Genomic DNA, 25,484 nt, shown 5'->3' on the forward strand with positions numbered 1-25,484 from the left:
ACTATGAAAAGACAGTAAAAACATCACAATTGAAATAAAACTATGGTCTAAATCTTTTAAAATTAACTCATAAAATAATATAAATTGTAGTATTTAATCAAATTAAAAACATTCAAAATATCTCTAAAAAATTGTACACCGACATGATGGAGTTGTTATTGTATTAAGCAGTTTTTTGGTTTAGGTTTTAGTTTAGGCTTAAATAGCTAAATAAATTATTTAATTATACACTAAAAAAATAAAATTACATATGATATTAAATAAATATGTATATGAGAGGTTGCGGGGCTAGACAGTATAGTACCCTTACTCGTGCCCATATCCATTTAAATTCGTGGATATTACCCGTCCTCAGACCCATGATATCGGGTTTTACCCTACCCATTGTGGGTATTTTATGCGGGTATTCATTGAGCCTGAGTTCAATTGCCGTGCCTATTGTAATGTGTATATGTCCAAATACTATGCATTTGTGCTTGTGACTATAAAAAAATTCCTCATGGAAGCATGGGTTTATGACTCTGAGTTTTACTGGTACTTAAGTTGCAATAGAACTAGATAACAGGACAATGGTGGACGATGTTTCGAGTAAATTTGATCATAAGTAAGAATTTGAACATATTACAGTAGCTTGTTAAGTTTTATCGGGTACATTTCAGCAATGAAGTTAACTAGAGCGTCATTGTTTTATATTAATTACTATATTTTTATATTACGACTATTTTGATGAGTGAAATAAGTTAAATATTCTATTATAAAAGAAGAAATATATAATAGAAATAGAGTCTATAAGTTGTAGTGCTTAACAAAAATATCAATATCATTAGGTTCAATATTGTGATTGGAGTTTGATCTCAAACTCTTCCACGTATATATGCGAGTTTTTAATGATTACCATCAATTTTGTCAATCTAACAAATCTCCCTTGACCTCAAAATTAATTTTAAAAAGGCTATTATTACAAAATAAAACGAGAATATATATGTAGTGTAGAAGGAATCCGAATGGGTATATAATGCCGAAATAAAGTGACATTTTCTGTTAACTGTAACTATGGACTCCTACGGTAATAAGATTCGAATTCTAAATATTTTAATTTTAAAATAACACTTGGTGGAGAGATTAATTTCAGAACTTTATGTGAATATTTTTGGCCCTACATTTTTCACGCTTATCAGCTCCACTAGCATTAGCAAAACGTTATCGTTCACGTGTATTCTAGAAAAAACTAGCTACTACAAGCACGTGTCACCTCTATTGTTGCCTATAAATACACGTCTCTCCCTTATGTGATAAGTTTCAAGCGCCGCCACCGTAGTTCTTCTTAGTATTCTTCATTTCATAAACTAGGGAGAACCATACATACAATATAGATTGATTAAATTCAAAAATCATCAAATCTTATTAGCAAGCAAATTCAGTTTAGCAATTATAGCTGAAAAAACAATGGCATCCGAGCTTCAATTGCCACCGGGCTTCAGATTCCATCCAACGGATGAGGAGCTCGTGATGCACTATCTCTGCCGCAAATGCACGTCGCAGCCTATCGCCGTTCCGATCATCGCCGAAATTGATCTATATAAATATGATCCTTGGGACCTCCCAGGTAAATCTAATCTTCTAAACTCAACTCAGAATCACCAAATAAAAGCTTCATCTTTTTGTATAACTATTTTATTTTCAATTAATTTTAATTTTATTGATATTATCTTATTTTATAGGTATGGCTACTTATGGAGAAAAGGAGTGGTACTTTTTCTCGCCACGAGACAGAAAATACCCAAACGGTTCAAGGCCGAACCGGGCGGCTGGGTCTGGATATTGGAAGGCAACTGGGGCGGATAAACCAATAGGTCATCCTAAACCGGTTGGGATCAAAAAAGCGTTGGTGTTTTACGCGGGTAAAGCACCTAAAGGTGATAAAACCAATTGGATCATGCACGAGTATCGTTTAGCTGATGTAGATCGCTCCATTCGAAAAAAGAACAGCTTAAGGGTATAAATTAATATTCACATTTACCCTTCTAATTATTTTTAAAATTAAGATCAAAGTTTTCTGATATTTGTTGAAAACTACCATTTTGGCCCTTGGGTCGATTTGTTTGAAGCAAATGTGGTTACACTTTTTTATTATGTGTGTGTGATAACTACACCAAGGAACCTTCCCTAGTTGATAACTTGATTGATATAATTTGTGGCTGATTTTCGGATCCTAAGTATTAACATCACATCACATTATTTCCAAAATAAAGAATAGTAACATCACATTAAATCAGACAATTATTGAAATTCATCTGCCAACCACTTATTATTTTCCATTCATAGAATTTATTTATCCCTACTTATCTCTTTGAAGCTTGACTTGCATTTTATTAGGAAATATTTAGTCTTTTATTATTTTAATTATTTGGATTTATTTTCCTTAGAAAAACATGAAATTGATCCAATGGTTCCGATTTCGCAGTTGGATGATTGGGTGCTTTGCCGTATTTACAACAAGAAGGGTACAATTGAGAAACAACCAAGCAACAGTGTTGTCAACCGAAAAACTGAACATTCTGAAATTGAAGACAGGAAGCCGGAGATTGTGACACGTGGGGGCGGTCTTCCGCCACATCCACCGCCGCAAACTACGGCTGGAATTAGGGATTACATGTATTTTGATACATCAGATTCGATTCCTAAGCTGCACACCGATTCGAGCTGTTCGGAACAAGTGGTATCACCGGAGTTTGCAAGTGAGGTGCAGAGTGAGCCTAAGTGGAACGAGTGGGACAAGAATCTTGAGTTTCCTTATAATTATATTGATGCCACTCTGAACACTGGTTTTGGCTCCCAATTCCAAAATACTAATCCATTGCAAGATATGTTCATGTACTTGCCCAAAACCTTTTGAGCATTTAAAGATAAAGCACACTTTTGATTGGTCAGGAGTTTGACAAAATCACGATATCATCTTGATTCTGTTAATCTTGCTATCAATCCAACATGCCGGGTGCCACCATGATTCTGTCAATCTTATGGTCAATCCAAACATACACACAGATGCATTGCACGGTAGCACGAGACGAATGTCTATGAGTGTGCCTGTGCGAGTGTGTGCATACAATATTGTTATGGATTAAATTTTCCCAAGTCCAAGCCAGAGAAAATTACAGGAAAGGGAAAGTTTAAGACAAAATGAAGCTGCAAATGCATGTGTTGGGGCTACTATTGTGCACTGTTTTGGTACGTCCCTATATGATCTGGATGAACCGGTGCATATTTCACCTGTCTCTAGGATTAGCATGTGCATATAGTTATTGTAGGATGTAGATAGGGTACAGAGCATGTTCATGTGATAGAATGTCAATTACGACATTCTTGATTAATACATCTCAGTATGCATTTTCTACTCTCTATAATTAGTAGTAATGGTCAAGTTAAAGAAAATAGCATTAGTAGGACTGCCCCTTTCCTCTTTTTTTTTTTTTAGGTCGTTTATTGCGACACTTATTATGTTGTGTATTTCTTAATTTCATATTTGCCTTATTACTACCAGGTTTATGTTTAGCTTTTTAATAATACTATTATCTTGCTAAAAAGAGAAATAAAACATAAATTTTATATTGAAAATATAAGTTTTTAACTTTTCATGACATTGAATGCACAATTTTCAAAAATAAATTTCTACTTTGGCTTCTAAACTTGTGCTTTAAGGTCATAAGTTAATTTTTCCCTAGTTTAAAACGGTTATATGGAAATGGATAAGTAACTCAAGTAGTTAGTTAATTTTTTAAATAAAATGCATCTAATAACAGGGTTGTAATGTGCTTAAGTTCTAGTTCAACTTTTTGTCAAAATTGTTAGGCTCCCATTATAATGAAGTTCGAACTCCGATTGTTGAAATTTGGGGCCTAATTCATCCTTACAAAACTGGCTTGTAAGGTGAGGATTGTCTCCTCTTTATAAACTCTTCTTAAGATTCTTGTCTATCTGATGTGGGACTTGGATTTTTCCCAATACACCCCCCTCACGCCCAGCACTCTTTGGGCTTGGTGCGTGAATAGGTTTAGGTGGCCCTTGAATTCGACAAGCTCTGATACCATGTTGAAATTTGGAGCCTAACTCATCCTTACAAAACCGGCTTGTAAGGTGAGGATTGCCTCCTCTTTATAAACTCTTCTCAAGAGTCTTGTCTATCTGATGTGGGACTTGAGTTTTTTCCGATACCGATAACTTTTTTGGCATTTGGCATTTTGGCGTATTACAAATGTTTCCTTCATCAGAAAATGCATGAAACGTTCGAAGTTAATTTATTGTTAAGAAGAATTTTCGAAGGTCGTTACATACGACCATTATTATTTTGGGTATGGGAATATAAACCGTTGTATATTTAGGATAATATGAGTAGAATGGTTCAAAATATGTCAAAGGAAGAGACTAAATTTAGCATGAAGAGCTTGTTTTGATGTAGGCAAAAATGACTACTAATTAACCTTTTCAATAGCAATTTGTTTCTAATAAAACGGTTATATGGAAATGGATAAGTAACTCGAGTAGTTAGTTAACTTTGAAATAAAATGCATCTAATAAAAATGACTAATTAATCTTTTCAATAGCAATTTGTTTATTTAGAATCCTTAAACAATATCTTTAAAATGTTTGTTAGTAAAACCCAACAAAATTTTTGTTTTTGAGCAGCTTTTACGAAGTCTATGAAACAGTTAAAGAAACAATTATTTGTTTCTCAACTGATATTAACTCATTTAATCCCTCAAATGAATGTTAAAAGGAAACAATTCCTCCCTAAAAAAAGAAACAATTCCTAGTGTTTGTGACATTTATACCATTAGTCTTACACAATTCGTCCTGTCGTCCATTAAGCCCCATTTCCCTTTGGTTGGATTTTATAAAATCTAATTTGATCTCCAAAAGTTAACAAACGAAACATGCACCATCAGAGCAGTCGACATAACCAAACAATTTTACACCAGTATTAGGCTATTAGCACCATCCTGATGCCTCCTACTACAATGTACAACGGAAATATCACGGTGCACATAAATTAGGAATATGCATGCTTTTAAGAATGTAACACATCATTGCACCATCATATTCAGGTTTATGCAGCAGCTGCAACCATTGCAGATCTAGCACGTGTAAATGAAGCAACAACTGATCCAAGCTGAAGCTTATCGTTGCACCCAAAACTTAATCTGTACCTGCAACAGTGGAATTTCATTCCAATTATGATAAGCACGCATATATTTCTAAGAACCAGAAAGAAAACAAACCATCATTGATCCATTTTTATGAGCAAGACTTCATATTATATTCACACATCTATGTTACAAGATCGTGTCATGATGTCTAGCATACATAACAACTGGTCAGATGAAGCCAAATTTCAGGCACTCGGCCACTGAAAAGAAGGACGACACTGCAACGGGCTATGTCTATATTCCGGGCATTTTCATAAATTACTAAAGATCCATGCTACATATCTAGTATCTACTGCCTAGAAGCATGAGAACGACAAAGAACACAAGTAAGTGTACAAATGGTCATTCATGATTTGCTGTCTAGTGAATTTATAGTGTGATTTTAATACCATATTGCATGCAGCACAACTATGAGTAGCTCTTCCCACTTTCTGCAAATTTAAGATATGTAATGTATGCATATATATAATCTCAGCAGAGTACATCTACATATACATTTACCGGTTTAAGAATCTGATATCCAGTTGCATAAAACAGGGGGGACAGAACAAAGGAAAATGTAATTTATCTTCTATCGGATAAGCTTAGCCAAATTATTGTTCTGTTCTTTCATGATTGTGGTTGTTCAAGAAGGAATCAGGCTATGCCAAATTAAACGACGCCCACATAAGCTCAAGTTTTTTTGCGAGTGTCGGCCATAGTCTGATTTGTTATCTAAGACAGGTTTTTATGTCCTTTCCAGTTTTGAGGTTCAGGCTACTCATTTTGCAAAGCTATAACAGATTGGCTTAACCTAAAAGCTTATTTAAGGGCCTTACATATGTACAGGCCTGAGGAGCCTATTTTCCTTTCATAGCCTAACAAGAGTCAGTTGGGTAGTTAGAAAGCAAGGCATGTTGCCTAAGAGTGCAATCTATCTTGTTAATTGAGCGAATTAGGGCCTTTTCGCATTGGGAGGTAGGCAGATCCTTGAGTGCTGCCATTGTTTGTAGTCAGCGTGGATTGTTTCCCAGTTCCCAGCAATAAGATTAGCATGTGCATATAGTTATTGTAGGATGTAGATAGGGTACAGAGCATGTTCATGTGATAGAATGTCAATTACGACATTCTTGATTAATACATCTCAGTATGCATTGTCTCTCTTGTATCAAAAAAAAAAAAAAAAAGATACCACTTTCTCTCAGCCTTGCAAATAGTTATAATATATTTTTAACAGATAGATAAACATTGATGAAAGACATATGTTTGTCAGGTCAAGCATAAGGAGAATAGCACATAAAAAAGTAGGCAGCAATACATACTCTATGTCAGCCAAATCATTCACCAACTGCACTCGAACGGCTGAAGGCATATTAATCTTGAAGACAAACCTGTGACAACAACAAAATGTAAATAAGATAAATGAAATAAATTACCAGGAAGTTGGACGTTAGTATGATATATAAGACTCACATTGTCACTTCTCTAACAATATCAATCAGAGCCAGTCCTTTCCTTGTTTTCATGTCATATATTCCTGTTTGAAATTAATGCAAATAAGAATTAATAAATGGTTATAAATATCAAATCGATCTATAAAGGGCTAAAAGCAATTGTGAATACTTTTAAAGCTTTCTGAATATTGTTCATTTAGAAGCCAGTAAGATATTTGCTCAATGTCTTTGGGCAACGGATTTCCAGTGCAAAGATAAACAGCTTCTTCTGTAATCTGCTGAGAGGCCATATGTGTTGACTGCAAAAATATCAAAGCAAAAAAAATGTCATTTAGGATTCATTCATACAAAGACACAATAATTCAGGATATAGTAATTCATAACACTTTCCATAGTTAGGAGCTGTAAACTGGCAGTTGTCCTGAAACTTGCATAATATAGAGCCATGCAAGCCACAATCAAACTTTGAGAAAAATTACTCATGGATTTGGAACCAACTAAAATAATAATAAAACAATAATAAATGGAAAGCAACCCAGGGAAGATGTTTCTTCTATAAGCATTTATCGTTTAGGCTTATTTGACATCAGAAGAAACACAAATTTGCAAGGCATTTATCATAGGACCATGTACCGAATCCAGGATATATAATTTAATAGTAATATATATTGCTAGTTATTGAAGTAGATAACTCTAAAAATAGTCCATAGTACGGAAGTTATTCAAGAATCAAATAGTCTCAGATCATGTATTTCATCTTTGAGTGAAAATATTGAAATTACCACACTTCTTGTCTCAGGACTTTACCATGTATATCTAGCTTCCCTAATTTTTGTTTCAGTCAAGATACTGAAGTGTGTCAATGCATGCGACATGGGTTTAGATACTAAACTGAGTAGTACTAGTACTCATTCCTAAAAAATAGTTTGATTCTCCACAACAAATACAACTAGTCCTTTAAATGGAGATGTTGTCTCAACTCTCAACACTTTACCATGTATACCAAGCTTCCCTAATTTTTGTTTCAGACAAGATACCATTGTGACGGGGGGGGGGGGGGGGGTTAGATACTAAAACTAAGTAGTACTAGTACTCATTGGCCATTGCCACAATAGTTTGATCCTCCACAACAAATACAACTGCTCCTTTATAAGAAGATAATAAGAAAAGGACAAGCTGTACTAGATTTGCATATAAGAAAACTTAGACTTAAAAAACTACCTGAAGAATATTCAGTGCCTTTCTCATATCACCATTGCTAAGCCGAACAAGAGCAGATAAGCCACTGTCTTGAACATCAAGCCTAGTAAAACTCCAAATCGTTAGTCATCAACACATTGCAAGTTACCAATCCCAAAATGGAATAACAATGTTTCGACTGTTATAAAAATATTGTGGAATGGTTATCTAGTAGCAACAGCAAAGATGTGAGACATTTCAAAGGTGGAACCAGATCAGCATGTATTACCATCTTCCATATTTCCAATATTATGCTTCCATTTGAAATTAAAAGACAGTATGTGATTCACTTGGTACGTTTTACTGCACGTACCACACTATCACTTAATGGTTCCTCAATCCTCACAACATTTTAGAAAATCTACAAGACTCCATAGTAACTTAATAACTAGAAGTAAGATGACTTTTAGTATTAAGACATCAATCAGACTAATCAACTAAAAGGAATAAATATGATTTAATGATTTGGAATACCTGCAGTTGAAATGCACATGCAATTACAGAGTGATACCGGATAGAATAAATATTTTTATAAACTTTTGAGCAAGCATATAATAATCACATGAATGTATAATATTAGTATAACTTCTGGCCATGCAAGCCACAATCAAACTTCCTGAATAATGAAGAGAATATACACATGAAGTATAATATTTTTTATAAACGCAGGTGTGGGGATGGGCACTATAATAACCCTTCTCGTGGAGTATTTCTGTTCATATACACATGAACGTAAGAATCAGCGTATATTATATATATATGTAATGAAAGTTCGATGCAAACTGCTCGTATTATGGTTTGCATTCAACAATGTAGTGTTTTTCTGTTACGAATATTCATATCTAGTCAAATAAATGAAGAAGAAGAAGTAGTATAACTGCAACCATTTAAGGACAGTCAATAACAATATGCTATAATGGATTGAAAGCATAGGGATATGTATGTGGCACTGGGTACCCTTTGGGCAGGGTACTATAGTGCCCATCCCCATACCCGCGTTTATAAAAAATACTCGCACTTTAAATAACAAAAAACATCACAACGTAATCAAAATATGATCTAAAATCTTTCAAACCAACTTAAAAAATATTACACATCATAGTATTTAGCCAAATAAAAAAAGCATCTAAAGTATAAATAAACAAGTGCATATTACAATATTCCACTAAAAGAAAGTGCATACTACAATAAATATCAAAGACTTAGGATTAATTAACTAATTTTAGTATCATATAAAATCATAGGTATAGTCTATGCAGTGTGCGGGCTGTGGGGCAGGCTGGGCACTAGAGTGCCCGACCCACACCCATTCAAATTTGCGAGTAATTACCCAAGCCCAATCCAAAAAATATGGGTGCTTACCCTCCCATCGTGAGTATTTTTTGCGGGTTCCCATTGGGCTTGGGTCTAATTGCCATCCCTCACCATGCTAAGATGATGGAGCTAGAACATAGACAGGATGAATTTGATATGCCGAGTAATTGCTTTCATTTTCTGATTTACTTTGTTCTCTTACATAATATTTTATTCCTTTACCTTGCTCTCTTGCACAGGCCTCTTAACTAGTTTCATCTAAACAAGTTAACTGTCAGAAAAGGCCATTTTCAAACATTTGGAAGATAAACATTTGATAGGGGTTAAAACATTAGCATAATAAATTCAAACTTTTGATGTAAGCAATAAAAACATCATTCACCTCATTATCACAAAAACGGCACTCAATATGCACATCCCCAACATAGAGAATAAAATAATCAGATATTCTCATACATATTTCAGGATAAAATGAGAATGTAACTCAGCAAAAGACATCTTCAATCTGAAAGTAAAAGAAGCAGACTATAATAAGTAATAAAAGATAAGGAAACATACCTTTCAGCATTGATAACATGTTTCAGTCTCTCAGTGACATGGACAGCATCAAGAGGGGCAAACCGAAACCGGGTGCATCTTGATTGCAGTGCTGGGATAATCTTGTTTACATGATTACAGATAAGTGCAAACCGAGTGCTCTTTGTATATTTCTCGATGACTGTATCAAAAGAATATGAAGAGTGTTATAGGTCAAGAAACTGGATTGATGCTATATACGTAAGTTAGATCAAAGTATAAAATTTGGTGCACACCTCTACGTAATGCAAATTGGGCATCCTTAGTCATGGCATCTGCTTCATCTAACAAGACCAGTTTTACAGAGGGCTTGACGCTAAACAACAAAAAAATATAGTTAGAAAAGTTAAGGTTGCAATTACAGTACACTTGCAAAAACAACAGAAATCCAAAATTCTGGTTTCACTTTTATCATGTAGCTTCCCAATCAAAAGCACATGCAAGCAGAAAGGGAACAAAACAACAATAAATAGCAACGCCTTTAAAAATAAAAACCATCATCTGAAAATTGACATGGACATGAGGAATCATATAACTATCCTTGTATCATCTTTAATGTTTAAGTGTTGTTATCAGCTTAAAGGGGAGAAATAGTTTACAATATAAATGCCCGAATTATCCGGTATTCAGAAAGAAGATAGATATAGAACCCCCACATTGACTGATGGACTGATATAGAAAATAAAGAACAGGCTAATTACTGCTGAACTCCAGCCCTGTTTACTTTGTGAAAACATTTTTTATTTTGATTTCCTAAAATTTGTGTTAGTTTTACTTGCTGACAAGGAGATGCTATAAATGAACAATTGTGTGCATATTTTGGAAACAATGATTCATTATTTTCGTTATTTTCAAAAATGATTCATCCCTAACTAACATTTTATCTTCTCTCCACCAGAATGGTTCATTTGAAGAGTCTAGTACCTCTTTATGAGCAAGTTAAAATGAACACGTATTTTAGAAAGGAAAATTTCGTTAAAGCTGAACAAGGAAGGCATGGATAAATGGAGATTTATAGCAATTGTCTCCTTATTCGACACAAAGTTAAATCGATGCACGTTGCACAGTATGGCTAACACAATCACACCATAGCAACAAACAAACTCAAAGAACATCAAATTGACATGCAAATTAACTACATAAGGCAATGATATAAACTAAAAAACACTATCTATTATGCAGTCATAAAAACAGTAACAAGCACACAAACTGTTATAAACAGATAAAATAATAGGAAGAGAAAACAACCCAAATGATAAGCTCTGAGTGCTGGCAAAATCTTGAATCTGCTGTCTAACAACATCAATTCCTCTATCATCTGAAGCATTGAGTTCCAAAATCATATTATGATACTGAGCACCGTATAATTTTCGCGCCACCGCAAGAATCGTCGATGTTTTACCCGTTCCAGGAGGTCCATACAACAGCAGATGGGGTAATCTATTCTCAGTAGTCAACCTATCAACTATACACACAAAAATCAACAAAAAATAAATAACACACCAAAGGAACGATAAACCCTAGAAATGAAAGGGGAAGTTAGAGAGGGAAAGGGAGTTACTTGTGTCAACGATGTCGCGGTGAGCTGCAACGTCGTCGAGGGATTGAGGACGATACTTTTCAACCCATAGCGAAGCTTTGCCACCGAAGGAAGGGTTACCGGCGGCAATGACGGTTTTGCCCTTGTCTGTGACGTCGATGTCCATAGCATAAGTCTCCTCCGCCATGGTTATTAAACCCTAACTAGTAGATCTTTTTCTATGGTTTATGCTTTGTTTTCTGTGTCACTGCGTTCTCAATTTCAGAAAGAAAATAGAAATGGTGCTATGAATTCGATCGAACTTGCTTCTAAGTTTCCCGCTCAAAACACAGTCTTCCCTACAATCTTCTGTGTTACTGTTGGGCCGGGTAGTGGCTGCTTATTATGGGCCCGTATTGTTTCGTATCTACTCCCTCCGGTCATTATTATAAGCAAAAAACTACTTTTTAGATTCATTGAATAAATTATGTATGTAGTCTATATTAATGGTCACATACATCACTCGTTCAATGAACATAAAAAGCACTAGTTTTTACTTATAATAGTGACCGGAGGGAATATGAAACACCACGAAAGTTAACTAGTGTCGATTAGATTTCAACGGCATTTAACTGCCGTTGAGATCAATTATGCAGACAGCAGGTTTTGTTTTAAGAACCAAGCCAAAATTCAGTCTATTTATTACCTGTAAATCAAAACAAAAATTTTAGAGGTAGTGCAACCTATACACCAATTATAATCATTCAAGTAGTAACAATACATAAATTTTCATGATTGACCAAAATTAAATCTATTCGACATTTCGTTAAAATTACATGAATGTTTGAAATTCAAGAAAAATGCAGTAGTAAGTGTAAATAACAACAAATTACACAACATTGCATGAAATCTCTCCTGACATTCTTAACGCATGCAGTTGGAGCAAACACAAAGATATAACGTATTATTTTCAACCATCGACCTAAACATAGATTCTACGTCGTTCACGAACAACACAACGAAAATAAATCGTTTTCCACATATCTTTGTCTTTATCCGCCCCCGGTTTACACATGGCATCTGAACAAATACATGACAGGTATAATGATTTTCACCAATATAGACAAAATATTTGTTAATTTGTGTTTTTAACTCATCCTTAGCGTCGGTCGGAGTTAGAAAGACATTAATTATCTTTTTGAAAGCAGAGCATTGGACATGAGCTTCAATCTATGCATCTTCATACATGTTTAACTTTACAAAAGTTTACGAAATGTCAAATATGAGAGTAAAATAAAATGAAACGTAGAGTATATTATTGATAAAACACAGACATATGTCTATATTAAATACAGAAACATTAATAAACCAATAAAAATGTAGGTGCATGTTCCACCATATAAAATTCATATATTTATTTGTCAAAAAAAAAGTCATATATTTATATATATTTGTATAAATTTATATAATGTTAGTTATATATTGACCATAAAAAATTGGCGTTACAATATCTATCACAAAAAACATGTCCGTATAATATCGACAAAAAACAGGATGAACACCAACAAAAAATCAGTCATATCGCATCAAGTGAAATTGAATCATCTTCATCTTCTGTGATAATTTGATATTCTTCCTTTGCTTTTTCAGAATTGTCACCCAAAATTGGATTGCCTTGGTTTGACTCTTTTTTAGTAGTGACAATTTGTCTCCTTTTTCAATGTTCACGGGGTCTCAGAATCTAGCTTGTTGATCCAAATACTCAAATTCCCACAATGATGCCTCTTCACTCTTGTGTATGATCCACTCCGTAGATGATAGAGGTAATGGACAACAATCTTACAAAAAAAAAAACAAGAATAAAATGATTGGAATTATGCCAAGACACATATTGATTGGTTTTTTTTGCTTAAGCGGTGGCACCCCTATAATTGGGAAAAAGGATTTCGAAGTTCTGATTTCGTGATTTGTCAACTTCACTACAAGCCTATTGTAATAAGTTGCAACGATGTGACCCATGTCCAAAAACGTCACCCACTTATTTATAGGTACAACACCACTACTATTTTTGGGAGGATGCAAGTAATTTAAGATGTAGTTAAAAAGATCCCCACTCTCAAATACGCGCACATAATCATTTATATGATCTTTTTTTTTTTGTCAAGTAGCATAATGGCTAGAGCTCACACAATTAAATTGTGGAGAAGTGGAGTGTCTGAGGTTCGAACCTCAACCCCTGCATATAATATGCAATATCCCTACCAACTGAGCTAAGCTCACGGGGATCATTTATACGATCTTTCACCTCTTGAATAAGATGTCTACGAACTATGATATGACTTTCTTCAGTCAAACCTAAGAAAACAGTTGTCGCCCAAAAACCACAATTATCATTGCCTTTAATATCCACGATTTTTTTATTAAATGGTTTCTTGAATTTTAGCATATAATCAATATGGCTCAAAACGTTATTAGGCGTTGAAACCAGAATTTGAGGGCATAAACAAGCTGTGTCTTACACTTTGATAACACAATCACTAACAGGGTTGAATCTCCTCATGGGAGGTTGAAGAAATGTTTTAAGGATAGTAAAGGAAAATTGGTTAAAGATTGAAATGCGATGAACAATCTATTATAGTTGCAGTTCATTAATGAGATGTGTTTATTCATGCATTCATGTATTGAAAATATTGTGGATTATGAGTTCACTATTGTTGATCATGAGTTGTAGCTGAACATCTCAACGGTGAAGATAGTTAGTCCATAATTCGTTGTGCACTTCTTAAAGACATTTTGATACAACATATGCGTTCGAATGAAGAAGGGAACATATGTGTTTGTGTTGTCGCGGCATGCCTTATGTTATGATACAACATAAGGCTTTGTTTGGGAATATATTGAAAAATGGGAGAAATTTTTCACATTTTTTGAAAGTAATTTTTTAGAGAGTGATAATTAATGCTTATTATTAATATATTTTTAATTTTAAAAATATTATAACAACATATATTAAATTTGAAAAAATCATATAAACCTCCCCCAATATAATTTTTTGAGTTCCTTCAAATGAGAAAGATATTGTACTATGAATAAAAAATTAACCTCAAAAACTCTCTGATCCTGATCTCTTCTATTACTTTTTTTAGTTAATATTGGTGTAAGCGTAATCTTTTTTGTTTTCTACAGATAAGAATCATTGGCAACAAGGGCGAGGGAATAATACACGTTTGATAATTTCTCGTCCTACTAACTAAAAGAAGATATCTCATTAAAGCGGTCAATCCTACGTATACCGGCTGTACATCTGCTTATACAAATTGCATAGCATCAAAAATAGCCATTCCGGATATTGCCTTATCCGCCTGGAGAATTTATAAACAAATACATATAATTTTTTTTTTCTTTTCAAACTAGTGCAGTTTTTAAATTTCACCTGCTTGGTAGAATTAAAAAAAAAAAAAATCACCTACTTAAGAATTGGTTCAAAAAAGTCAAAACGACGAAGAAAATGTATCTTGTTCCTAATTAGAGACGGTACTAATAAAAGGGTATGTTAGAAAACACCCCACATTTGGATCACCAAACATTCACCTGTTAGACATTGTCACTACTCTTGCATTGCATTGCATCTCTCTCATGGTGGTGGCCAAAAACTCCATTCGTTGTCTTTCTAGAGCATACAAAGCATTCATCAAAATATGGTTTCGACGTAAAAAATCATCATCATCTACCGATGATAACAATCCACGATGCTGCGACCAAACTCAACAGGTACATTTTATTTGTAATATGAAATTGTGTATATATCATCATCTATTGTTTTAACAAATCGTGTTCAATGTGTCATAATTAACAACAAAAAATATTATCATTATTTGTTTCATTTCACATCCAATTTTAAGAATGACCATTTTTATAGAAATTTGATGCATGAATACATAATGAAAATCTAAACAAAGTCCTCAAAGTGATCTTTATTATTATTCATCAGGAACCTGTTGTAGATGACAAATCGGGTAAAAACACGAACGGAATTCACAACATGGGATTGAATGGAGATGCATCAAGAGAAGATGATCTAACGATGAGTCCAAGAATAGGATGTTGTTTATGTAGGCATCGAAGCTTAGAAATTTCACGTTTACCTTCTAATTCAATGCCTTCTACGTCAAGAAACAATACAATCAACGACACAAAGATGAACAAACAAAAGAGAAGCAGGAGCGTGGGAAGCTCTGATAATTTTATTCCTACTCCTTCTTCATTGAATAGTAGTATTAGTGGAAATTTGACAATGCCTTCTCGTATGCAGTCAAGAAATGGTAGCTCTCGTAGAAGTGGAACTCCAATAATGTACTCTAATTCATCTGGGAGGTTAAAACCTCCACCAATTGAGAAAAATATTGAATGTACCCTTGATGAATTGTGTCATGGTTGCAAGAAAACGGTCATGATTACAAGAGATGTCCTCACAGATATCGGGTTCGTATATATACCCATCCCCATCATTTGATTAATTGATCGTTAATGTTACATATTAATCCCTCAAATTTTGCTTTGGCATAAACACATTTTTAGTTATTTTTGCTTTTGATCCCTCAAATTTTGTCTCCTAGTTGGTTTCCCTACATGAACTTGGATTCTCTGTAGTTGTCCTGAAGTTGTACCGACCGTGGGATTTAGAAAGATAAAACTTCTAAATTTAACGGTCCCTACAGCTGCAGCATCATCCGTAGAGAATCCAATTTTAAGTGCTTGATGGTTGCAAGTAAGGATTCTGACACCAAAGATTTGGTAGCCTTTATATATTAGCTCTCTAATTTACATGGTTAGCTATAAGACCAAAGATATATTTTAAGGGGCTAAAAACACATTTAACAGACCAAAGATATATTTCGAGGGGATAAGAAAACGTTTAACCCTTCTAATTTTTAAAAGCGGTAGGCACACACGCGTGTGTAATTTAACCTGAAAGGGGGAGAGAAACACATGATTTATGAATATGTTTTTGATGTTTAATTTGTTTTATCATGCAGGGGTGTAGTTCAAGAGGAGGAACTATTAACAATAAATGTACAACCAGGATGGAAGAAAGGAACAAAGATTAAATTTGAAGGAAAAGGGAATGAGAGACCTAATTATGCATACTCAGAAGACATAATATTTTATATATCTGAGAAAAGACATCAATTATTTAAAAGAGAAGGGGATGACTTGGAATTATGTGTTGAAATTCCCTTGCTAAAGGCACTTACAGGATGTACAATATCAGTTCCATTGCTGGGTGGAGAGCATATGGATTTGACACTAGATGAGATCATATACCCCGGCTATCAGAAGATTATTACTGACCAAGGTATGCCAATTTCAACAGAACCAGAGAAGAGAGGAAACTTAAGAATTACATTTCTTGTTGAGTTTCCAACACATCTCACAGATAATCAAAGATCTGATGTTTTTGGTATTTTACAGAATTCTTGTTAGTTAACTGAAAGCATTTTTTTTATTTGTGATGCCCTCTTTATTGTTGAATAGAGTAAACTTCTCAAAACTTTTGGAGGATCATAAACTGCAAAAGTAAAACAAAGCTTTCTAGTTAGGAAAGTAAAAAATTTATGTTGAAACTTGAAACCAGATTTTTTATAAAAGGTCTGCAACCGTGATTTGAAACGCAACATCGAGTTTTTTATGGTTCCACGACCACAACACGACTGATGTATAATGTGCATCGGTCAAATTTAAGCGCAATACCACATTATTTCAATTTCGACTTCAAATATAACGTGGTATATAACTTTGTTCTTTATCGCGGTTTTACTGGAAATGCATAAATAAGCTATATATATTGGTTTACTGAGCAGGACTAAGAACTACTTGCATTTGAAAAGACATGTCACAACACCACTCATCATATATCAACAACCAATTTGCTTTTAAAAAGCACAAGCCTCTCTTAAAACGTTTATTTTAGAAAAATTGTTACAATAAAATCAATGTGCACAATAAAATACAATAGAATCAGAACGAATGATACATCGCTAGCAGTTATCGGCTACATTTGAAAACAAATTAAAGCTTAGGACCATCCAAAAAGAGCACGAACAACACCAGTAACATCACCGGCGACTAGAGCCTTCATCAATTTCTGCTTTGTATCAGTGTAAGGTGGGTACCTTATCGATGCATCACCCGTAAAACCGCGATAAAGAACTGCCTTTCTGTGAGTAAAAGCATCAAAGGAGAATTTTCCATGGTATGCACCCATTCCACTGTCACCAACTCCCCCAAATGGCAAAGTATGAACCACAAGCTGCACAAGGAAAAGGAGAAGATATAAATAACATTGCATGATAAGGATATATAACTAAATTATGCATTCATGGAAAGGTTTTAGAAAATAAAAAACAAACTATTACATGTAAGACAGTGTCATTGATAAGCAAACCCCCAGCAGAAACATTCTTCACAAATTGCTCCTTGAACTTGTTGTCATTTGTAAATAAATATGCAGCAAGCGGCTTTGTTCCTGCGTTGATCACATCGAAGCTTTCTTCCAGCTTGTTCACCTGTTCCAAGAAAGAAAGCAAGTATTATAATTGATGCTCCATTGTTTTAAATTAGATACAAGCTGATGAAGCTTATCGAGGAATATTTGAGTATTTTTCAAAGAGTTCTGTGTCTTTTATTGTTACCGTGATGATGGGAAGCAATGGACCAAAGATCTCCTCGCTCATAATCAGAGAATCTTGTGGAGCGTCTAATACAATAGTGGGAGCAATCCTCCTGTAATTTGATTGTGTCATGATCCTTTGCATTGCAGTATATAAAAGTTTTACCTACTAAACTTAAATTAAGAGGAGAGCTTACAATTTGCTTTCATCCTTTTCACCTCCATAAACAATCTTGCCAGAAACCTTATCGTCGTCCAACATCTTTATCAAGCGAGCAAAGTGGTTAGAACTCACAATGCGCGACAAATCATTGGATTCTATTGGATTCTTTCCAAAGAAGCTTTCCAATTCTTTCTTTAAGGCATCAACCTGGAAATGAGAGGCACCAAACATTAGATACACAAAGACATATATTTAGAACTCTTAACAACGAGGGAAAATTTCATACCAATTTGGGGGCAAAGTCTTTTGTTGTTATAACGTAATCAGGAGAAATGCAGGCTTGTCCATTGTTACAACACCACTTTCCCGAAATTATCCGTCTAGCTGTAACCTAGTAAATACAAACCATTTAAGTCAATAATGAGTTAAAGGGAAGGAGATCAAAGCAATATAACAAGTAGTTACTGATTGGAAAATAAAAAAAAAGAGTCCAAGACTTGGAACCTGTTTGGATTAACAATTTAATTAAGCTCTTATAACATCAACACTTATCATATAAGTGCTTATGTATAAGTTACTTATATAACAAAAGATAAAATAAAGCCAAATTGTTTTAATAAGCTATACTCTAGAGTTTAATGAAATAAGCTGAAAACATGATATGGACATTCCATAAGTTATTTTCATAAACTCTCCTCAAAAGTCTCACAAGTGTTTATGTCAATAGCTAAGTTCAAATAAGTTACAATCCAAAGAGAGCCTTAATAATACCTCTAAATTGACATTTGAATCCACAACAGTTGGAGATTTCCCTCCAAGCTCCAGAACGACTGGTGTGAGGTGTTTTGCAGCAGCAGCCATCACTATCCGCCCCACTTTTCCGTTACCTGAAATTTCAGGAATTACTTATGCTAGAAAATATGCATATAACTTGAAAATGGATTTCAAAATTCAATATATAGATAAAAGGGTACCGATTAAATGTAACTTTTGTCTATGAGAAAACAAAAAAAATCAGTTCATAACCATCCCAGCAGAATAATATAAAAATGGACAAACCTGTATAGAAAATTTTGTCCCACTTCTGCTGCAACAATGCGGTAGTTTCATCAACTGCACCCTCCACAACTCTTACAGATGAGTTATCCATGTACCTCCCTAATAAGTTTGCCAGCAGTGAAGACGAGGCTGGAGCAATTTCTGATGGTTTTAGAACCACAGCGTTTCCAGCTGCTATAGCTCCAACGACTGGATCAAGCGACAGCACTGAAAAGATACAGAGAGAGTGATATTATACTCTTCATAGATTTTCAAACAAACAAAAGGCTGAAAATATCAACTAAAAAATGTATATAAACAAGTGCGTGATTGAATAATCAACTTAATTAAATGCTTGTAACATAATCATTTGTCATGTGCTTGTGCATGGTTGGTATCACGGTGGATTGATAGAATCACACTAGCTCAAAAAAATTCAAATAAGTCAATCCAATTAGGCCGAATGTGGACTTACGAAATGGATAGTTCCATGCAGAGATGACTAACACAACACCGAGTGGTTCAGGTACTATTTCAGCTGAAGAAGGAAAAGTTGTGACTGAAGTTTTAGCCTGAAATATTAAAGGAACTTCTTGTTATAAAAATATTCAAATAAACTATATATAAGCAATATAAATGAAAAATGTTCTTCTCAGCTGGAGAAATTAGGGTAAAATAAACCTTCTCTGGGGCCATCCATTGTTTCAATTCCTTCAGTGTGACTTCACATGAGTTTTTAAACATACCAATCTGCAAAACAAACTATATCAGTAAAGAGTTGAAGGAAAATTATATTTTGCATAATTGTATTGATTGGACGATTGAACTGTCAATTGCATGGCTGTATTGATCCAGAATTTGTTTGTTTAGTTACAAATATTACAAATGTTTGTTACTCTATATTTTGATTTATGGAAAGGAAAGTAATTCAGTGAAATGAAACGAAAGGATTGGCTATTTCCAGAATTCAGCTTGTAGTTCTTAAAATTCATAGTCTCGTTAACAATATTTGGCTATTTCCTAAACCAAATCATACAGTTTTTTCTTTGACATGTTTGAAATAAAAAGAATCATTGTTAAAAGCTATTAATCGAATTCGCGATTAATTTTCCAAATGCTGAACAAATTGGTTCGGATTTATTTTCTCATAAACCAAACCAAACTGTTATGCCTAGGAAGTTTTGTTCCTCCTGGTTAAATTAGCGCCTCTTTGTCCCCGGTAGCACTTGGGTGCCTTAGTTTTTTGATGCCATAGGTAACTTTGTGTCTATCTCTCTCTTAACAACTCATTCTCTCTCATCAAAATAATTTATTTTAATCATTCTCTTTCATCTAAAATGAACCTATATCACCAAAAAACTATGGCACCCAAGTATTTCCCCTTTGTCCCTGCTTTTTTAGAAGCATCCTGATTTCCGTGACATATATTTACGTGATTGTGAAGTAACTTAATACTATGAGGTAAAAGCAATTTTACCGCGGTATTAGCAACTCTATTAGTAGCAAGTTGTTGCACTTTTTCATATGTTATCATTACATCTTAGTGCTCAAAATTTATACAAGTACACAGTAATACTTTTTCAGGTGAAAAGCATGTTTTCTCCTTTATTAAAGAAAAAATAAAATATTGACGTCATACAAAGAAAAAAAATCAAAGTTGTATCATGGGAACAGTTGCCATCATTCGGTGGGAAGCATCCAGTCTCTTCTCTTTCTAATGTTTTTTCACAGATTTCTTTGATTTTTGTTTTAATGTCAAAGTTTCACTTAGTTACATGTTTATGAGGTGTCATGTTTTGGTTGGATATGACCAAATATCATTTCTTAGTCATGTGACCGTCTAAGAATTACTCTCATAATAATACTTCTCCCACTCTGTCCCCAAATGAAAAATCTCATCCTTGAAAACTTATGATGTTTATGTTATAAAAAACTTGATTCACTAGCTCTTGTATCGATTTCAATTGCACGTACCAAAAATAATGAACTATATATAATTTAAAAGGAGAGACATACACATGATATGTATATATGAAAGTAACTTAAACTTAAACATGAAGATACATAATATTTAATTAGTAAAATTACGTACCTCGTAGACAACAGTTTCAAGCGGTGGTTTAGCAAGGTCAGAACGCAAAGCATCAATGATTTGATCCTGTTGTTCATCAACCATCTTCAAAAGAGCTTTCACTTGTGATATTCTCCATTCATAACTTCGTGTCTTACCAGAACTAAAGCTCACCCTCAGCTCCTTCACCAACGACGAAGCCGCTTCTCCGTCAAACATCACCTTCTTTTGTGAATGATCTTCACCCGACATTTTATACGAGTACTATGTTACTATTGATATCTGGGATAATAATAAGGAGATAATCTGAGAGCAAAGTGGAAATATTTGGTATGCGTTGAAACTAAAAGATGGGGATACAAATTTATTTATAGTGCATATCATTTGTCCTCTGTTGACTGTGTTACGTTGCCAGAGGATAGGAGAGTCCTATTTTGTTTTTTTTATATAGGAGGAGAGTCGTATTATTAAAGCAACAATCCTTTTCATATTTCATATTTCTTTGTCAAACAAAAATCATTTTCATATTTCTTCTCCTCCGACCTTATGTTTCTCAATTAAGAGACAAATTAAAGGATTTGAATACCAAAAAAATAAAATTGAATACAATTATTTTCTTAACTAGTTAATAATTGAATGATATTTTTTTTTAAAAAAAACGACCAATATTTTTTTTTGAGAGCAAAACGACCAATATTTATAAGCTAATTTTGTGTGTTTGACAATAATTTCTATTTCTTTGTAAAAAAAAAAAAATTGTTTCCTAAAACGACTAATTATCTCTCTCTCTCTAATATATATTTAAAATTAGTCATACCAAACTTTAAAAGTTTATGATATTTTAAACATTTGTTAACATTAAAATACACTTTGATTGTTTGGTGGTGTTGACTTGAGATCTTGTAATGTGCTATTTATCAAGGTTTCGGGTTGAATTATTCTCGTATCAATTTTAATAGATTAGTTTGGCTTCTTAAAAAAAATGTTAAAAGAGTGTCCTTGGAACATTGGTTGAAAGGATCAAAAATAAAAATATTGCATTAGAAAATGATGAGAAGTGATGAATTTAACTTTTTAAAAGTTAAAATAGTGTTGAATCCAATATTTCTTTTTTATTTCAAGTTTTTGATAGATATCATACAAGCATTCAGCACATTTTTGGACGTTTGAGATTTTAGCAATACATTTTAAAAGTGGAAATTTGACATTGGAGAAAGTATTTTTTTTATACGTTAGAAAATTTGATGCGTAATTTTAAGATTGGATTATATATTACATATACTCCTTCTGTTTCTAAATATAAGTAAAATTAACTTTTGGAGAAAATTTCACTCATTTATTGATGTATGTGGTTCATAATATGGACCACATACATCATTAAATAAATAAACTTAAAATCATTTTTACTTATATTTAAAAACGGAGGGAGTAGCTTTTTAACATATATGTCATTAAATACGTGTTAGCATTCTCCCAAGGATGCTAGAGATTGCAGCTTGTTTGTTTGTCACGATATAGAAGCATCCTATGGTATGGCTAAGATGGTGTGATACTGTGATGCGAAGATGACGCACACAATGAGAAATCAGAGAAAATAGGTTTCATGGAGAGATACGAAAGTATACGACGATGGCCGAACCGAACGTTGAAATGAGAGGGAAGTGGCACGTAGAGAATGCGCGTTTTGGACTTTTTTGAGAAAAGATATGCGTTGCTAAGTGTGGAAAGGAACATATCGTTACCGCATTTTGACAAAATAATTTTGTTATGCTTCTAATTTTAGCAAAAACCAAGTAGTATATGTCTTCTAATTTAGGGGTGGACAGAAGTCTTCGACCCACCCGCAACCCGCCTACTCCGAATCGATTTCTGGGTATACGATCGGATACGATTTGGATATCGGGTGATAATATACACAAATTCAAGTTAATACAGTTTTGGGTTTGAATTTTGAGCCTGAGTTCGACTGAACCCGACGGTTGTCCACCCCTATCTTCTGTATTTGTAGAACAAAAGGTACGTGTCTTCTAGCTAACCCAATTTATCGGGTTCCAACTAGAAATTGCGAAGGTAAAATAAGAATTCCTTTCATCAAATTTAATATGTTAATTTTATTTCAATTTAAACTTAAGATGGAAATTAAAGAGTAGTGATATAATATGATGAGTAAACTAAATAATTTATCATATTTTATTGGTGTATTAAACGAGAGATTAAGATATGACATGATAAATTAATCATATCTTACCTCTCTATCTCGATCATCAAACTAGTCTTCCATGTCTTTATCTTTCCTCTTCTCTCTTCTAAAATCCTTGGCTCCTAAACTCTTTAACAAGCAAGTTTTTTTTTCCTTCAAATGTGCAACTTGTAATTGATTAATTATTACTTCATTCATTTCAAAATGAGTTAGTTTAACAAAAAAATAAATAAATAATGCCATCTACACTTTTTAATATAAGATTGATTCTTTTGTTTTTCCAAATTTTGCCCTTTAATAATTATTGAGTACACTGCTTTTAAAACATTATACTTAATTTACATTTATGCTAGTGAAAAGTTCACCAATAGAGAATAAAGTTTTTTTTGAAGGAGCTAAATTAGTCCACTCAAACTGGTATCGAGGAGGATCGAACTTGAGACCTTGAGAAGGAGCACACTCTCAAGTCCCAAGTCAATACCACCGAACCAACCTAAGTGGGTTTAATAGAGAATAAAGTTATTTTAGTAAAAGTATAATATTTTTTGTCAATATAAATGTATTTCTTAATTTGTGTGTAAAAATATTAAACGACGCGCATTTTAAAATGGAGGACGTATTAATTTTTGTAACAAAAAATATTATTGACTTTGTTTTTAACAAGACTAATATGAGAAGTGTCTTTAAAAAAAAAATAGGTGTTGTTAGTCTCCATAGCACTCTTTGAACATTCTAAAATAATCAATTATTTTTAAAAAAGTCAAATGTTTCTATTTTCAATACATTGATTACACGTATTTTTTATAAATACCTGCTACTTATGGTATTTAAAGAATTTCCCGAAGACACCCGTGAACATTTCCAAAAAAAACTAATACTATGAAAGCTGGGATATTACAAAATAGACATATTTAATATTCAGATTCTAAGTGCTGAAAGTACCGTTGGTGAAAAAAGTGTCAAGATTCTCTGACACTCGCCTTTTTATAGGATAATTTTATTGGATAAAGTTAAGTTGTGTCCTACTATTTTATGTGGAACTCAATTTTAATTTGTAGAGTCCATATTAATTTCACTCAATTAAAAAATGAGTGTTGAAAAGAGAATAATTTAACACACTTTAACTTATTGCATACATTGTACGTTTCTAACTATGACCGTGAAAAAAATATATTAATGAGTAACTTTGTAACTCTATTTAGAATCTAAATAGTAAATTTTTATTAAAAGTTATATAAAATTATATACTTAATATATTGAAAATCTATGTAATTATCTCGTATAAAAGGTAATTTCTTAATTTAAAATTCTTAAAAAAAAATATCCGGAGCATTGCTTAGCAACCCTCCTCTAAAGCCCTTGTAATTGATATTGTCACATGTACGTCATTCATTGGTTTTTTTAAAGAAGCTGCCTAAAACACTCTTTGGGTAGAAAAAATACAATTTAAGGATCTTATTAACGAGTATTTTTGGAGTATTCTTTAAGCATCCCAAAAATAGAAATTATTCCATAAAGAAGGTCAAAAATTTTCAATTTCCAATGCATAATTATAAAAGTTTTTAAAAATAATTTTCTTAAAAAAATCTTAAAAAATATTCCAAAAACACTCGTTAATATTTCTCTCACCTAAATCTCATCTAAAGCTGACCCAGTTGTTAATCAACTAATCCGCAAAATCAAATTGAACATTACGTGTAAAACCTTTACCAATTAAACACGTTAAAGACGAGGCAAACCGTGCTAATAGAAACTAAACACGTTAAAGAACTGAAAAGAAGTTTTATGGTGTTTGTCGGCAAAATGCCTATTCACAATTCAATTAATATGTGGTTTGATGATGAGCCACATCAGTCGTCATATGTAGTGTAGTAATAGTAATTTAATCAAAGGACAAATAAGTTTTTAATTCACATGTATACATAAAATTTTATTTTTAATCCTTTTAAAAATATGTTTTCGTCCTTATAAAAAAATTCAGTATAAAATTTTAATCCTTGTTAAAATTAAATTTGTTTAATTATTTTTAAACTTTTAAATTTTTTAATCATTTTTCA

The 25,484-nt window shown here is 33.3% G+C and overlaps 4 protein-coding genes across 4 annotated transcripts; 2 read left to right on the plus strand and 2 right to left on the minus strand.

The window, feature by feature from the left end:
* The first annotated feature begins 1,213 nt into the window (after positions 1–1,213).
* LOC11416125 (NAC domain-containing protein 2) lies at positions 1,214–3,552 on the plus strand. Its single transcript, XM_003601990.4, has 3 exons — positions 1,214–1,606; positions 1,722–1,996; positions 2,465–3,552. The coding sequence occupies exons 1-3, from the start codon at positions 1,447–1,449 to the stop codon at positions 2,894–2,896; spliced, it is 867 nt and encodes a 288-aa protein (XP_003602038.1). The 5' UTR covers positions 1,214–1,446; the 3' UTR covers positions 2,897–3,552.
* Positions 3,553–4,694: 1,142 nt separating this feature from the next.
* Positions 4,695–11,675, minus strand: LOC11414029 (replication factor C subunit 3). Its single transcript, XM_003601991.4, has 9 exons — positions 11,328–11,675; positions 11,015–11,231; positions 10,003–10,082; positions 9,749–9,908; positions 7,859–7,940; positions 6,807–6,936; positions 6,657–6,720; positions 6,506–6,574; positions 4,695–5,204 (listed from the first exon to the last, which is right to left on the minus strand). The coding sequence occupies exons 1-9, from the start codon at positions 11,491–11,493 to the stop codon at positions 5,105–5,107; spliced, it is 1,068 nt and encodes a 355-aa protein (XP_003602039.1). The 5' UTR covers positions 11,494–11,675; the 3' UTR covers positions 4,695–5,104.
* Positions 11,676–15,288: 3,613 nt separating this feature from the next.
* LOC11414030 (dnaJ homolog subfamily B member 13) lies at positions 15,289–17,163 on the plus strand. The gene is made up of 2 exons (XM_003601993.3): positions 15,289–15,767; positions 16,322–17,163. Exons 1-2 carry the CDS (start codon positions 15,328–15,330, stop codon positions 16,767–16,769), a joined length of 888 nt encoding a protein of 295 aa, XP_003602041.2. The 5' UTR covers positions 15,289–15,327; the 3' UTR covers positions 16,770–17,163.
* A 1-nt stretch (position 17,164) lies between these two features.
* Positions 17,165–21,645, minus strand: LOC11411505 (aldehyde dehydrogenase family 3 member H1). Its single transcript, XM_003601994.4, has 10 exons — positions 21,249–21,645; positions 19,838–19,906; positions 19,632–19,728; positions 19,178–19,384; positions 18,890–19,005; positions 18,405–18,509; positions 18,153–18,325; positions 17,978–18,068; positions 17,702–17,851; positions 17,165–17,595 (listed from the first exon to the last, which is right to left on the minus strand). The coding sequence occupies exons 1-10, from the start codon at positions 21,477–21,479 to the stop codon at positions 17,362–17,364; spliced, it is 1,473 nt and encodes a 490-aa protein (XP_003602042.2). The 5' UTR covers positions 21,480–21,645; the 3' UTR covers positions 17,165–17,361.
* Between the last annotated feature and the right edge of the window lie 3,839 nt (positions 21,646–25,484).

This window comes from Medicago truncatula, chromosome 3, assembly GCF_003473485.1.
Source record: "Medicago truncatula cultivar Jemalong A17 chromosome 3, MtrunA17r5.0-ANR, whole genome shotgun sequence".
Taxonomy (NCBI): Eukaryota; Viridiplantae; Streptophyta; class Magnoliopsida; order Fabales; family Fabaceae; genus Medicago; species Medicago truncatula.

Excerpts from the sequence above, each read along its gene's own strand:
- LOC11414030 (XM_003601993.3), top strand. The coding sequence starts at position 15,328 with ATGGGATTGAATGGAGATGCATCAAGAGAAGATGATCTAACGATGAGT. Across the intron at positions 15,768-16,321 it reads GATGTCCTCACAGATATCGG|GGGTGTAGTTCAAGAGGAGG; the intron begins GTTCGTATATAT and ends TTTATCATGCAG.
- LOC11414029 (XM_003601991.4), bottom strand. The coding sequence starts at position 11,493 with ATGGCGGAGGAGACTTATGCTATGGACATCGACGTCACAGACAAGGGC. Across the intron at positions 6,937-7,858 it reads AGGCACTGAATATTCTTCAG|TCAACACATATGGCCTCTCA; the intron begins GTAGTTTTTTAA and ends ATATTTTTGCAG. Across the intron at positions 6,575-6,656 it reads ATTGTTAGAGAAGTGACAAT|GTTTGTCTTCAAGATTAATA; the intron begins GTGAGTCTTATA and ends TTGTTGTCACAG.
- LOC11416125 (XM_003601990.4), top strand. The coding sequence starts at position 1,447 with ATGGCATCCGAGCTTCAATTGCCACCGGGCTTCAGATTCCATCCAACG. Across the intron at positions 1,607-1,721 it reads TGATCCTTGGGACCTCCCAG|GTATGGCTACTTATGGAGAA; the intron begins GTAAATCTAATC and ends CTTATTTTATAG. Across the intron at positions 1,997-2,464 it reads GAAAAAAGAACAGCTTAAGG|TTGGATGATTGGGTGCTTTG; the intron begins GTATAAATTAAT and ends CCGATTTCGCAG.
- LOC11411505 (XM_003601994.4), bottom strand. The coding sequence starts at position 21,479 with ATGTCGGGTGAAGATCATTCACAAAAGAAGGTGATGTTTGACGGAGAA. Across the intron at positions 19,907-21,248 it reads TTGAAACTGTTGTCTACGAG|ATTGGTATGTTTAAAAACTC; the intron begins GTACGTAATTTT and ends TTTGTTTTGCAG. Across the intron at positions 19,006-19,177 it reads GGACAAAATTTTCTATACAG|GTAACGGAAAAGTGGGGCGG; the intron begins GTTTGTCCATTT and ends CTGAAATTTCAG.